Here is a 13,953-nt window from a genome sequence, read left to right on the forward strand (position 1 = left end):
AGAAATGTGGGTAAATCTTTTAGCGCATAGTTTTCCTTAAAAGGGAAATGGATTCCATACTGTTCATTAAAAAGTGGTTTTGTGTTTTTTCTCAACGTCTGATGAGATGCCGTTCTTGTGAATATTTTCAAACGATATAAGGTTTAAAATTGTCCGAATGGTCGCGAAACATTTGTAACAAACAATGAAAATACACTTTTTGTTGCTATCAATCCAACCTTTGTTGTCTTGATTTTGTGAAAACAATATATCTATATATTATATATATATATATATATATACTTTATTTCAATAATTCCGATGGAAAAAGTCAATCATTATTCGTTATAACAAGTATGTCATTATTTCCGTTGGATATTAATTATTGAATCACTGAATCGTTTTGTCAATTTGCATCAAGATTTAGAACTGTTCAAGCTGTTGTACCTACTAATAAACAGTGTTACTATATATAATATGTCTTCAGACGTACATCTCCACCGTACTGTATATCGATACTCTATGGCTGACTGGGATAGCTTCCGTACATTCATATCTGACCTACCTCTGCATTCCATGTTTAAAAAGGATGTGTCCTCTATAGTAGCAGACCTGACAGAATGGTTAATTATAGGCATAGACCGATTCATACCATCCAAAAAATTCCAACAAAAACCTAACAGCCAGCCATGGTTCTCTCTTGAATGTGCTGCTGCCATCGCGCACAGAAATCACTTTTTCCATAGCTACCAACGTAATAGATGTACTGAGACTAAAGCTGCTTTCAGCACTGCCAGCAACCACTGTAAAAGAGTAATAAAACATGCAAGAGAGCTATATGCTCAGTCTGTTAAATCCAAAGTAGTTGAGCAGCGGCTTGGTTCCCACCAGTTCTGGCAAATAGCAAACAGGATCTTGAACAGAAGTGTGCGTTCTACCCCAACTATCATCAATGGACCTGAGGTCATTTCGTCAGCATCAGACAAGGCCAGACTATTTGCCAAGAACTTTGCAGCTAATTCTACCCTATGCGATAATGACCATCAACTCCCTGTATTTCTTCCTATAACAGACAACACGCTATGCAACATACAAATATCTGTGCGTGAGGTCGCCAAGCTAATCAAGAACCTCGATTCCAGTAAAGCAACTGGCCCTGATGCCATTCCAGTTATAGTGCTGAAAAAGCCCCAACCAGAACTTGCCCCCATACTTACAAAACTGTTTAAACGTTGCCTTAATGAGAAGTGCTTTCCAGCACCCTGGAAAACCTCATCAGTATGCCCTGTATTTAAGAATTAAAGTGAAAAACCATCTCCCTCTCAGTAAAGACCAATAAGTCTCCTGTGTGTCATGAGTAAGTTGTTGGAATCCATATTAAATAAAGTAGTAAACCACCTCAACAGAAACAACTTTCTTAGTGACATGCAATATGGTTTCCGCCCTACAAGATCTACAGCAGATGTGCTAACGATTATATCACATACGATTAGTGAATCTCTTGACAAAGGCTTCCTTTCCAGGGCAATTGCTCTTAACATATCGAAGACCTTCGATAAGGTATGGCATAAGGGCCTACTTCACAAGATTTCCAGCTATGGTATTACTGGAAATGTTTTCTCAATTATTAAATCGTTTCTCCCCGAGAGGTTCATAAGAGTAGTGGTTGATGGGCAGAAATCAGAGGCCCACAGTATTAATGCTGGAGCCCCCAGGGGTCCATCCTGGGCCCAACTCTCTTCCTGATCTCCATCAATGATCTCTCAAAACACATACTTAAATCATTCGTTGACATCTATGCTGATGACACGACCATCTATGGCAACACATCAAAGGCCGTAAATGACAAAGTTCTCTCTAATTCTCTCTCCTCTGATCTTGAGCAGGTGGCTGGTCACTTTTAATGCATCTTAAACCAAGCTTCTATCTTTACATCATCAACGCTCTGATCCCCATCTGGCATCAATTGAAATGGATGGCTCTCGTCTTGGAGAAGCTCCATGTTTTGACAAGCTTCTGGGTTTGACCTTTACTCCTGATCTGAAATGGAACACGTACATCAAATCTGTTGCTAGGGACGCTGGGAAAATGGTGGGATCCTTCTACCGCTCCAGAAGATATCTCACTACTGATGCAATTCTCTATCTGTATAACAGCCAAGTACATCCAAGGATGGAGTACGCTGCCACATCTGGGCAGGAGCTGCTAAAAACAGCCTATCCTGCCTTGACAGAGTACAAAATAGACTTCGTTGTTTAGTGGGGGATGCTCTTTTCTCTTCCATGCAACCTCTCTCCCACAGAAGAGACGTTGCGAGCCTATCTTTTTTTATTGCTATTTCCATGGCAGGTGCTCGTCTGAGCTCCAATCCCTCGTCCCCCCTCGCCAATCTTTCACGAGAAACACCCGTCTGGCTGAAACTACTGTCAACAATTTTCCCCACTCTTTATCTGTGCCTAAATCCAAACGTAGATTCCACGTGCAAAGCTTCTTTCTTAGAACTGCACGCCAGTGGAACTCTCTGCCGCTTGCCTGTTTCCCACCTTACTACAGCTTGGATGTCTTCAAGTCCAACATGAACAAACTCCTGACAAACCGCCCCTTATGTAAAACACTCTATCACCCCCCCAATACTAATGATTACTACAATACTATCTCATTGATTACTGTACACGCAATAACCCTTATCCCTGAGTGGCCACTGGGCCTTGATAACTGGTGACCTCTATGTAATATATATATATATATATATATATATATATATATATATATATATATATATATATATAAAGCACTTAAGACGACTCATGAGTGGTGAAAACATTCGTGGTTATGGGGAATTACTTTTCACACTCGAACAGAAGATTCGAACATTGGAACGCCCAATGAAAGAGACGGTTCGCAAGAGAAATGAACACAAACATCCCTGCCGTTCAATGAAACTTTACTAAAACAATATATGTGGGTGTGCGTGTCTATCTGTGTGAAAATATTTAACTGATAAACTCTTAAACTATTGGTCACATAACACGAGAAATTAGCAGAAACTAGTAACATGCCAAGGGTGGTTTATAACGAGTAAAATCTTTGTTTGGATGAATAAATAACGCATACAAACAGATATTCGACAATTAGTTTCGGTTCTTGCTGTTGCCACACAAGTCACTACTAAATAGGTACAATATAATATTCAATAGAGAATTGGTTCTATGATAGTAAATAGGAAATCTGCATGAATTAAAATATATTGTAGCGTATTTTACGACCAAGCAAAGTCGGTTCCCCTTTCTTTTATTTATTAAAAAAATATAAACATTTAAAGAAATATGCTCATTTGGAGTTCTGATATATTTTACAAGAATTGAAGATTTTTTATAAACAATTGTTTTTGTTATTAAACAGATTCTGAATCTTGCAAAAAAAAAATGAAGCAAAGAAAACTCTTCCTTTTGTATGAATTTATTGTTGATGGGTTTCTTCAATAATCCTTATGTGTTTATTTACGAGTAATTTATACATGTTTGCTTTTGACAAGAAACGTTGAAAACAAGTTTCTAATTAATTTACTTCAGGGCCTCCGTATGTGTTTGAATTTTACGCTGTTTTTTTTTTTGTTTTTTACCTTGTGTAACTGATAACGGATTGTTTTTCTGGACAGGAAAAAAAAAAAAAACTTTTACCATCGGGAAACAAACCCCGTGGAGGCAATTAGTTAAAACAATTGTCTGCTGAATTCTGTTTTCTACAGAATCTTGATACAACAACGAGTTCAGACGTCAATTGAAACGAAGACATTTTCCCGGCGCCATGTTGGAACTTCTAAGAGGACAAGTTAGTGGGTTGGTTTTGTCCGAAAGCAAATAAACAAGAACGGATATTCTTACGACGTGCTCATTCAATCTACGCGTTTAGCAATAGAAGCTTAACTTAACCTGGAAGACCAACAAAACGCCTGTTTAATCATACGCGACACAAACCGATCAAGATTTAATTTAAAACATAGAAGTGACATATGATCATAAACAATTTTTAATTTAAGAATGATGACCCAACAAAATTGCTGTTCATAATTTAAACGTGATAGACCAATGAAAATAGTTTCTTCCCCAGAACTGCTAGACTTCGGAATTCTCTTCTGGTTTCCTGCTTCTCCAACTGTACTAACATGTATGTTCAAGTGTAATGTGAACAAACATCTCGCTGCTAGACTCCCTACATAGTATCTCTGCAACTCATATTCCTGATCATCAAAGTGGCACTGTGCCTTGTTTGGGGTTAAATGTAAAAAAAGGTATTCAAAAACTGAGAAAATGATATTTAAAACGTTAGAATGACAAACTAACGAAAATGCTATTTTTAATATAAGATTAACAAATAAACTAAAACGCCATTTTTAACTTCAAAATGGCAGATTAACGAAAATGATAGTTTAACTTTCAAAATGACAGACCAATGAAAAAGTCATTTGAACCTTCAAAATGACAGACAAACAAAAAGGACATTTTAAACTTCAAAATATTAGCTTAACGAAAAAGACATTTTAAATATCAAAATAATAAATCAACGAAAATCCTATGTTAAACTTCAGAATGACAAACTAACGATTGATAAACCAATAAAAATGCTGTTTGAAACTAAAGAGCGACCGACAGACAGAGAATCGTATAAAGATGCTTGGCTGACTCTCAAGTTTATATCACTCTTTGTAATCTGCGCATTGCAATGATGAAAATTCGCTTTTAAATTGAACGGCGACAAAGCTTGTCACCGAGATGCAAAGGCGCATCTATAAATAAGGTTCTGTGTTTACCTACATCGGATTGAATAAATTTCGCGGACTTCAACGAAACCGGGCCTTTCTTATGCCTAATGAGAAATAAGTATTCGTCGTTTTAAGACACATCGCTTTGAAGTGAAGCGCCAAGTGACACGATCAGAGTTAACCTTCCGTGAGATTTGGAGGCGAGATTTCATTTAGAGAAACGCTCATTTCAAAACAAAAACAAGTGGCAGGTTTATCTGTTTTTCGATTGAAATGAGTGTTTCTAAAAATGGCCGATTTCAGATTTCAAGTAACAGTGGACAGTATAAGTAGTAAACAGTACTGTTGTTCCAAATGATCTAATACGTGCTTTCGTAATCTGTCTCAGTCAGATTAGATTTCCCTTTGGTACGGTGCGATCAATTGTACTAAGTATTAAATAATTGTCGATACAACATTTAATAAGCATTAGGGAATTGTGGTCGCAAAAGCGTTTGGTTACGTAAACAGGGTGCATGGTCAGGTGGCTAACATTTGGAACCATCGCATGCTATGAGAACGACACCCTAGGGAAGTGACGTCAGGGGATAGTCAATATGTAGGCAGAAAAGTTCTAACAAATTTCATTGCTTTGTCTAAACTGCTGAAAGCGAGGTAAATAAAATAACTCTAAATTTAATGAAAATGTTATATAGATAGAATTCGGCTTAGAAAAATAGTCATCTCCCTTTTAATCCTCTCTATTTAGAAGCCATTCTTATCATGCGATAAAAAGATTTTATGTCGACATAGCGTGTTGAAAGTTATTTTCAGTTTTAAAAAATGTTAATTTAATGAATTTTAAACTTCCATTGAAACTTATCGTTTTCTGACAGCTGATTGGATAATCACTTCGATATCTTTCGGCTACTTGCGTAAGCTCTACCGTTATCATTTACACCAAACACTACAGCGATTGAAAGATATCACCGGTGTAGGATTGACAGCAATATCTTTAGATCTCTGAAAGTGCTTGTCTAGTTATTGGTTTTGTGAATTACCATCGCATTCCTCCGAACTAATTTTACAAGAAAGTCTCAACAGAAAGATATCGGTTGTGCTCACTTAAAAAAAAAACACAATGGCAAAAAATATTTTAGGTTATACCTTCATCCCCGTGAAGAGCTTTGAGAAACTGGTTTATAACAGACATGGCTTGAAAGGTACTATTAACCTATCTATTAGAGAATTTTAATCAAAGCTGATTAAAAAAATAATGAATCAAACGAGTCTTAATCGTGTTTTAAATGAAGAAAGTTGATATTAATAGTTGATCTAATCGGTTCGTACTTCGCCATTTTACAACTTAATCCCCGGCAACTTTGTTTGGGCATCTTCCGGAAGGTTACGTTTGCAGCGGGAATATACCAAGGTGATTAGCTAATTAGTTCTTAGAAGACGGGTTTTGATGAAAGCGTGAAAACGTGAAACTCAAAAAAATGAAAAAAAAATTGACCTTTCTTAACATGGGAAAAGAGGAGGAACGACGCGTTTTGAATTAATCATCTGACGGTCTTCGCTTCTGCATCTTCTGGTACTTACGTAACTTGCCGGAAAATACCGACGCGAAGTTTCCGGAGATTGATTAGTAAATTGGATAGCTTTTAAGATAACCGAAGAACCGAACCGAACCGAACCAAACCGAAGGAGCACTCACCCAAGGCAAATAAAACTGGCTTTCTCGCAGCAACTAGATTTAATTCACGATTTGCTTCATATAAGTTAATTGATAACCAACCAGCTGGCGGCTTATACATTAATTAACTTTGTGCACAACTTATTCTGTACTTGTTGGAAGGTAAAAATTCACAAATCTCTGCGAGTACACATATTTAACGGTTGACACTCTCAGCACAAGAAGATTAACATTTGTTTATGAATTCAGTGCACAGTTTAAGTTCAGCCATACTGACATCTAAATATGAAAAGCAAAACATGTGCTTTAAAACGTATATTTCTCTCCTTCCTTCTCTCTACTTCCCTATTTCTCTATTTCACCCCCTTTCTCTCTCTTTCAATGAATACATAGCGGAGAATTAACTTATAGTTGTATTTTTTGGACCAGTTGAAACTTGCATCTTGCGCGCGACTGACGTACAAAACAGTTTGGCTTCACGCGTCGGGTCACAACGGGTCTTAACTAAATATGCTCCCCCAGTGTTAAATGTAAAATGAATTATATATTTTTATAAAAATGCATTTGTTTGCTATTTTGTACAAGCGTTCAATTTCAGCATGCGGTTCCTGCCATTTAATGCGGACGACGGAAACTCTGCCTGTAACGACGCAAAGAAGATTCAAGAAGCGACCCATACCAACCGGTTATAGTCGACGCTATCTCGACCTGTTGATGTTCCCTTGTGCCAATCATGTCTAACACCCGAGGAGCTAGTTTCCATTCACAGAACGTTCTAAACTTCGCAGGGTCCAGCTTATGCTTATGCGAGAAAAAATGCTGGTTTTACGGCATCAAAATGACAAATTATAAGTGGTATGTATCCAGTTAATCACTCGATCCCATGAAACATAATTACATAATAAATACTATCGGGACCTGTGGAAATTCCACAGGGGACGCATTCATATGTAATATATTGATGTTGGCATTCTGTAGATGTTCAGTGTAAATGGAGACTCTCTGACATTGTTGTAGCTTTTTTGTTAAAACTGCAAAATTATTTATCTAAGCTAGCACAAACGCCCGGCAAAGCCAGGTCATAAAGTACACTTAAATATGATATTTTAATTGTTGCAGGGTTCGTATATAGTATTATAATGTTCTATAGATTTTTATCTATATAATTATAAAACTCAAATGACCTTGTCACGGGTGTTGTAACCCAACATCCGGTTTACGACTTCCGGTGCGCATGCGTACATAAACAATTAATCAACGCGACAATAAAACGTATTGTTATATTGTGTACGTTTTCAGAGTCCCAATTGTTTTTTTTTCGCGTTTAAATTATCCAAATAAACAATTGTTAATACTTTCTGCATTTTTTTTACACCGTCCATTTTCGTATTACGTTTAAGTTATTTTAACGCAATTTTCTTACAAATAAATCTACTTTAACCCGTTGATAACCACAAGAGCATTTGACAACGGCGATTTAAACACCGCCTTCTTTTTTTTAAATATATTCTTCACTATTTAATACACCTTTCTTAAGAAAATATTCATTCATTTTCTTCTACACTACCAACATAAATGAATGACCCCGAAAATATGTTTTTTTTAATTTGCGTTACAAATAAATAATCAACGCGACAATAAAACGTATTGTTTTACTGCGTACGTTTACAGCGTCCCAATTGTTTTTTTTCGCGTTTAAATTAAAAGATATATCAAAATTTGAATTTAACTTAAAGCATTATGATATCTGCTAAAGTGTACATTTACCTATAAGTATGGCAAACCACTTATAATTCAATGGTTGTAAGATATTTTTTTTTCAAAAATAAACAGTTATAAACAGAATGGCTCTAAGATATCTATCTATATTCTTTTTTTCATTTCAATATACTTTCATAGAAATGTTTCTGTTATATAAAAAAAAAACATTTTCTTTACGTTACAAGTGTCACGCTCATATATTAATGCCATAGCTAATAAACATACGGACCCAACGGGTCACGGGTAGTCTAATATGTTATAATGTTTCGATTTCCAAAATAAAAAAAATATATATCCATATGACTTGGGTGCATTAGCTTGAATCGAAACCGAAATAAAAACTAATGATATATATATATATATATATATATATATATATATATATATATATATATATATATATATATATATATAACGACTTCATTTACTCACATAAAGTTGATATACGAAAGTATAGATTTATGCGTAAACTTTAAGTATTTACTTCAAAAGTGTTCAATACGTAGGTAGAGCTAGTTAGTAATTTATAAAATATATATGGCGATTAAGCTACACTGAATATTCGGCGTTTCATCCACTCTAGGATTGCTCAGGCTTATGCGCATAAGCCTGAGCAATCCTAGAGTGGATGAAACGCCGAATATTCAGTGTAGCTTAATCGCCATATATATTTTATAAATTACTATATATATATATATATATATATATATATATATATATATATATATATATATATACTATTATTATTATTATTATTATTATTATTATTATTATTATTAGTTATTATTAGTTTTATCTCCTACTCACCATTAAAAAAGCCGACATTGTCTCTAACTCTGCCCTCTTCAGTAGCTTTATTCTTCTTCTTCTTCTTCTTCTTCTTCTTCTTCTTCTTATTATTATTATTATTCATAACTAATAATTACATTATTTTTACCGTTTAACAATTTCATTTCTATTCCATTATACATATTGAAATCAATTGCGTCTCATTTACCGTTTGAATTAAACGCTTTTACGTTGCAACATTAAAAAAATATTAAAAAAGCACAATCTTCTTCCACAAATGGCTAAAATGATTCACGTGAACTTTTTCGAACATGATTGCTAGGAATGAACGCTATACACGCTACAAATCTCCAGTTCTTTCAACGGGGTTCTTTTTCATTTTCATTTCGATACTTTTTTGTGAAATATAAAAAATAAGAATAGAAATATTAAATACAAAAAGTAACATCGTTTCTCATGCTTCAAAAAACCCTCATAAATTTTAAATCACTATATATATATATATATATATATATATATATATATACATATATATATATACATATATAATATAAAGCTGAATGTGCGTCTGTGTGTGTGTGTTTTTTTTGTTTTTTTTTAATTCAATTTTCACCCCAAACAAGGCACATTGCCACTTTGAAGCAGGGGGCTACTATCAGGGACTTAATTAGCGGGATCATTATGAAGGGAGATGAGTAAAAAGATGTTTGTTAATATTGCACTTGAACTTCTGCATATCATTGCAGTTGGGAAAGCAGAATCCCGGAAGGGAGTTCCAAAGGCCCGCAGTTCTGGGGAAGAAACTATTGGAGTAAAAGGCTTTCTTGCACCTAGGGATCTCTACTGTAAAGGGATGAGACTTAGAAGCTTGTCGGGTTTGTCGGGGGTAGTTACGTCGGGTAGGTACAAGTGTTTGCAGTTCGTCAGAGCATTCACCATTTAAGTACTTTTAGAACAGGCAGAGGGATGCCACATCTCGTCGATGGGACAGAGGCTGAAGCCTAGATGACAGTTCAGGACCTATCAGGTTGGCGACTCTCTTTTGAACCCTGTCCAGGAGCGAGAGACAAGCAGCAGATGCACCAGCCCAGATGTGACAACAGTATTCCATACATGCGCGAATGGTTGCCTTATAGAGGTATAGGATGCTGTCAGGCGTAAGTAGTTTTCTAGCACGGTAGAGGGAGCCAACCTTCCTTGCAGCAGCCTTGGCAATGCTCTCAATGTATCTATTCCAGTTCATATTCCCTGTAAACGTCAGGCCTAGGAGTTTAAAAGAAGTACTTTCAGGGAATGTGTTCTTGGCCATTGCTATTGGTGGTAGAGAAGGTTTCTTGTAGTTATTGAAGGAAACAAGCTTAGTCTTAGCAGCATTGAATGTGACCAACCATTTTTGTCCCCATTCCACTACGGATTGGAGGTCATCCTCTAGTGTTTCTGCCATTTCCTTGGATATGTGTTCATTTGTTTTCCCCTCATATCTGTTATAGAGAGTGGTGTCATCGGCAAATATACCCATCTCCGAAACAATTTTATCAGGGAGGTCGTTTATGAATATCAGAAATAATAGAGGTCCAAGGATAGACCCCTGAGGTACTCCCGCATTTCTGTCATATTGTTTGGATGTACGACCGTCGAGGACAACCTTGATTTTTCTATTACTTAAGAAGGATTTAATTACATTATGAATTCTTCCAGTGATTCCATATGATCTAATTTTCCTTAGAAGACCATCGTGCCATACCCTGTCAAAAGCCTTAGATATATCAAGGGCTACCGCGCTACCCTCCTCTGTTTTATCCAATGAACGGTATATACGTTCAGAAACTACAGTTAAGATATTTGCTGTTGAACGGGCTCGCCTGAATCCATATTGTTTGTCAGTCAGGAGTTTAGCAGCTGTTAGGTTCTGGACTAGGGCTTGATTAACTAAGGACTCAAATATTTTGGCGAAAAGCGGGAGGAGGCTAATGGGGCGATAATTTAGTGGGTCAGTTCTTTCACCAGAATTCTTGAAGACTGGTACCACAGAGGCGGTTTTCCAGCAGTCGGGAAAAACAAGATTCGTTAAGGCATTTATTGTAAAGTTTGGACGGAACTGGAGCAACCTCGGCAGAGCATTTTTTTAATAGCACAGCCGGGATGAGATCTGGTCGACAAGCTTTTGAGGTGTCTAGGTTTTTTATAATAGCATGTACCTGAGAAGGGGTGATTTTCAAATCATCTAGTGTGTGTGTGTGTCTGGTCACGAATAGGCTCCTATATGGTTGACTATTTTAAAAAAAACTGATTACATATAATGATAGAAGATGTATCGAGACACAGGAGTGGGTATGTTCGATCTGGCAGAATGGTGGTTCATTAAAATTGTGGGGTCTGCGTTCGCGCCTGGTCCCCAAAGTATGGAAATAAAAATAAAAAAATTAAAAAAAAACGTTTGGAAGTGTTTTTGATATAGATGTACATAAGAATATTTTGATAAGTATGTTTTAACTTAAATAGGGATGACATAATAAAATTGTTGGTCTGCGTTCGCGCCTGGCTTCCATAGATAGGCACAAACTTTAATAAAGACTTTTCATATCTATCTGCGTAAATATACTTTGATAATTATGCTTCAGTTTTAAGAAATATGGTATAATAAAATTATGGGGTGTTCATTCGCACCTGACCTCCATAGAATGGAAATATGTCAGAAAGTTTAAAAAGGTTCTTTGATATAGATCCGCAGAATATTGTGATAAGTGTGTCAGTGTGAACAGGTATGGTATAATAAATTATGGGGTTTATTTATTTTATTTTTACTTTCATCATCTTTTGCTTTAGGTTTGATATCTTTTTACAACCCTTCCTTTTCATAACCTATCATACTTTCATAAGTCAGAGTCCATTTTCTGTAGGCTGTTTTTGAACCCAGTCAACGACGGGTACTTTTGCTAGTATATGTATATAACTTGAGTTCCCTAAGTGAAGAATTTTTGGTAAAGTTATTTATGACAAGAAATAGAAGAACATAACAATCAAACGACCTCGGATGTAAGCGTGGCACACCAAAGGACGCACACGCTATCGTATTAATATATAGATATTTCTGAATTATCAGAGAGTTGAAAAATTGTAAGGGAAACATTTCTACTTACGATTAGTGTTGAAATGGTTGATGTAACTGGGACATCTTTGAATGGACAAATTTCCTGCTTCTGTAATCGGCCAACACATAATTCCGTCCCAGACACGTGGACAAAAATCGACTGAAACGAGAGAGAGAGAGAAAAAAAGATATGATACGTTTATACCAATCTACATGTGTTTAATGTACATACCCCCACCCCCCTGTTGTGCTATTCAGAAAACTTTCCGAATCACTGATCAAGTTTGTTTGTAATCACTATTAAAAGGCGTACCTCCATAATAGACGTAAGCACAAAGTCGTTTGTACTTTTAAAATAATACGTAACAGGAATGAATGATTTGAAAATAATGTTTATTTTCTAGTTATAACACTGACAGCCTGGAGGAGTCGCACTGTGTGTGTGTGCGCGCGCGCGCGCGTGGGTGTGTAGAATGACAGAGAGATAATGTGCCTGGTTTACTCCCGATGGTCGTAGCTTCTCTTTCTTCATCGTTGTCTGCTGTCTCCATTCTATTGGCACGGATGACGTCAGAACATTCCACTATGCATTGCCTGAAATGTTAGTCAATCAGTCCCACTGACATATGCCTGGGGATTCTACGTCTCCCATTTTGAACTTCTTTGACGTCATTCCCGAAGCACCTTGATTCTGGATCGCTGTCTTGATCTAGGATCTGACCGACTTTCCTTTGACACCGTCTTCGCAAGCCCAGATAACCGACTATCCACCTCTGCCACTCTTTTTAACACTCTTAGGGAGACCAACTGTTTCGTAAATCACAATCAAATAGAATACATGGACGTTTATAACCATCTCTTGTGAGCCACTCGTTCCTTAACCTGTTTCTAATTTTTATTATGCTAAAAAAATGACTAAATCAAGAAAAACAGTTGAAGATCGTTCGTTTTAAATCAATGACCAGAGGTTGGCGGTGGGGAAACAAAAATAGATTGGTAATTTTTGATTAATCATATCGTAACAATAGATTTCTAAATGCAGAATTTCGTGTTTAATAAAAATTCCGATCAAATTGATAACTTCTCTCATCCTCTCTCTTCACCATGTTATGTCACGCCCGTTTCTATCAATTACCACAGTAGCTTGAGACAATCTTCGAGTACACTAAGTTGTCTTCAACTGAACCTCCATTTCCTGTTATTGTCAAACAATGGAACTACATGTCAGCGAACATTCTAGCCCAATATTTAAACCATGTTTTGCTTCTAGTCAATACGTGTAAAGTGATGGATAGCGGACCTATATTTCTATATAAAATATTAGAAAGGACATCGGTTGTGTATTATGTAGAAACTAGTTAACGTGCCCGGTGTTGCCCGGGTGTTTAGGTAGTGTAGCAAGGATCTCGGGGGGGGGGAGTTCAAAACAGCATTAGCGGTGGTACCCGGGTGCGCGTAGATGGTGTAGTAATGGACGTTTTATCTATTAGGTGATGGAAGTACTGCATAAGAAAGGAAGTAAACGTTTACATCACAAAGTTTAGTTGGATAAATTTCGATCTGCCAAGTAATTGACGGAGAATAATGTATTTGCAATTTATTTATTTAATATCTATTTAAGTAAAATATTCGCATTATAAAAGTAGTTTTGTCACATATTTGAAAACATTATTTCATAAGGTTAATTTGAAAATTTAGAAAACCAGATCATGTTATAAAGTCTATATAATAATGTGATAGCGCGTGTGTTATTTTCTGTGTCATGCTTACACCCGGGTCGTTTAATTGCTATGTACTTCTATTTCTGGTAATAAATAATTTTACCAAGAATTCCTGATAAGTTTTGGTTTCGGTTTCGATTATAGCTAATGCCACTCCAATAATCTATTTTTAAAA

At 36.2% G+C, this 13,953-nt stretch overlaps 1 protein-coding gene across 1 annotated transcript in view; it reads right to left on the reverse strand.

Moving 5' to 3' along the window:
- LOC145291477 (parathyroid hormone/parathyroid hormone-related peptide receptor-like) overlaps positions 1-13,953 on the reverse strand; it is a 1,157,133-nt gene that overhangs the window by 302,094 nt on the left and 841,086 nt on the right. The window contains exon 6 of the mRNA XM_080137359.1: positions 12,107-12,217. Within this exon, the coding sequence (XP_079993485.1) occupies positions 12,107-12,217 (111 nt within the window). The remainder of the gene's footprint in view (positions 1-12,106; positions 12,218-13,953) is intronic.

Source organism: Euprymna scolopes, chromosome 12 (genome assembly GCF_053919585.1).
Source record: "Euprymna scolopes isolate OS-2025 chromosome 12, ASM5391958v1, whole genome shotgun sequence".
In the NCBI taxonomy this organism is placed as follows: Eukaryota; Metazoa; Mollusca; class Cephalopoda; order Sepiida; family Sepiolidae; genus Euprymna; species Euprymna scolopes.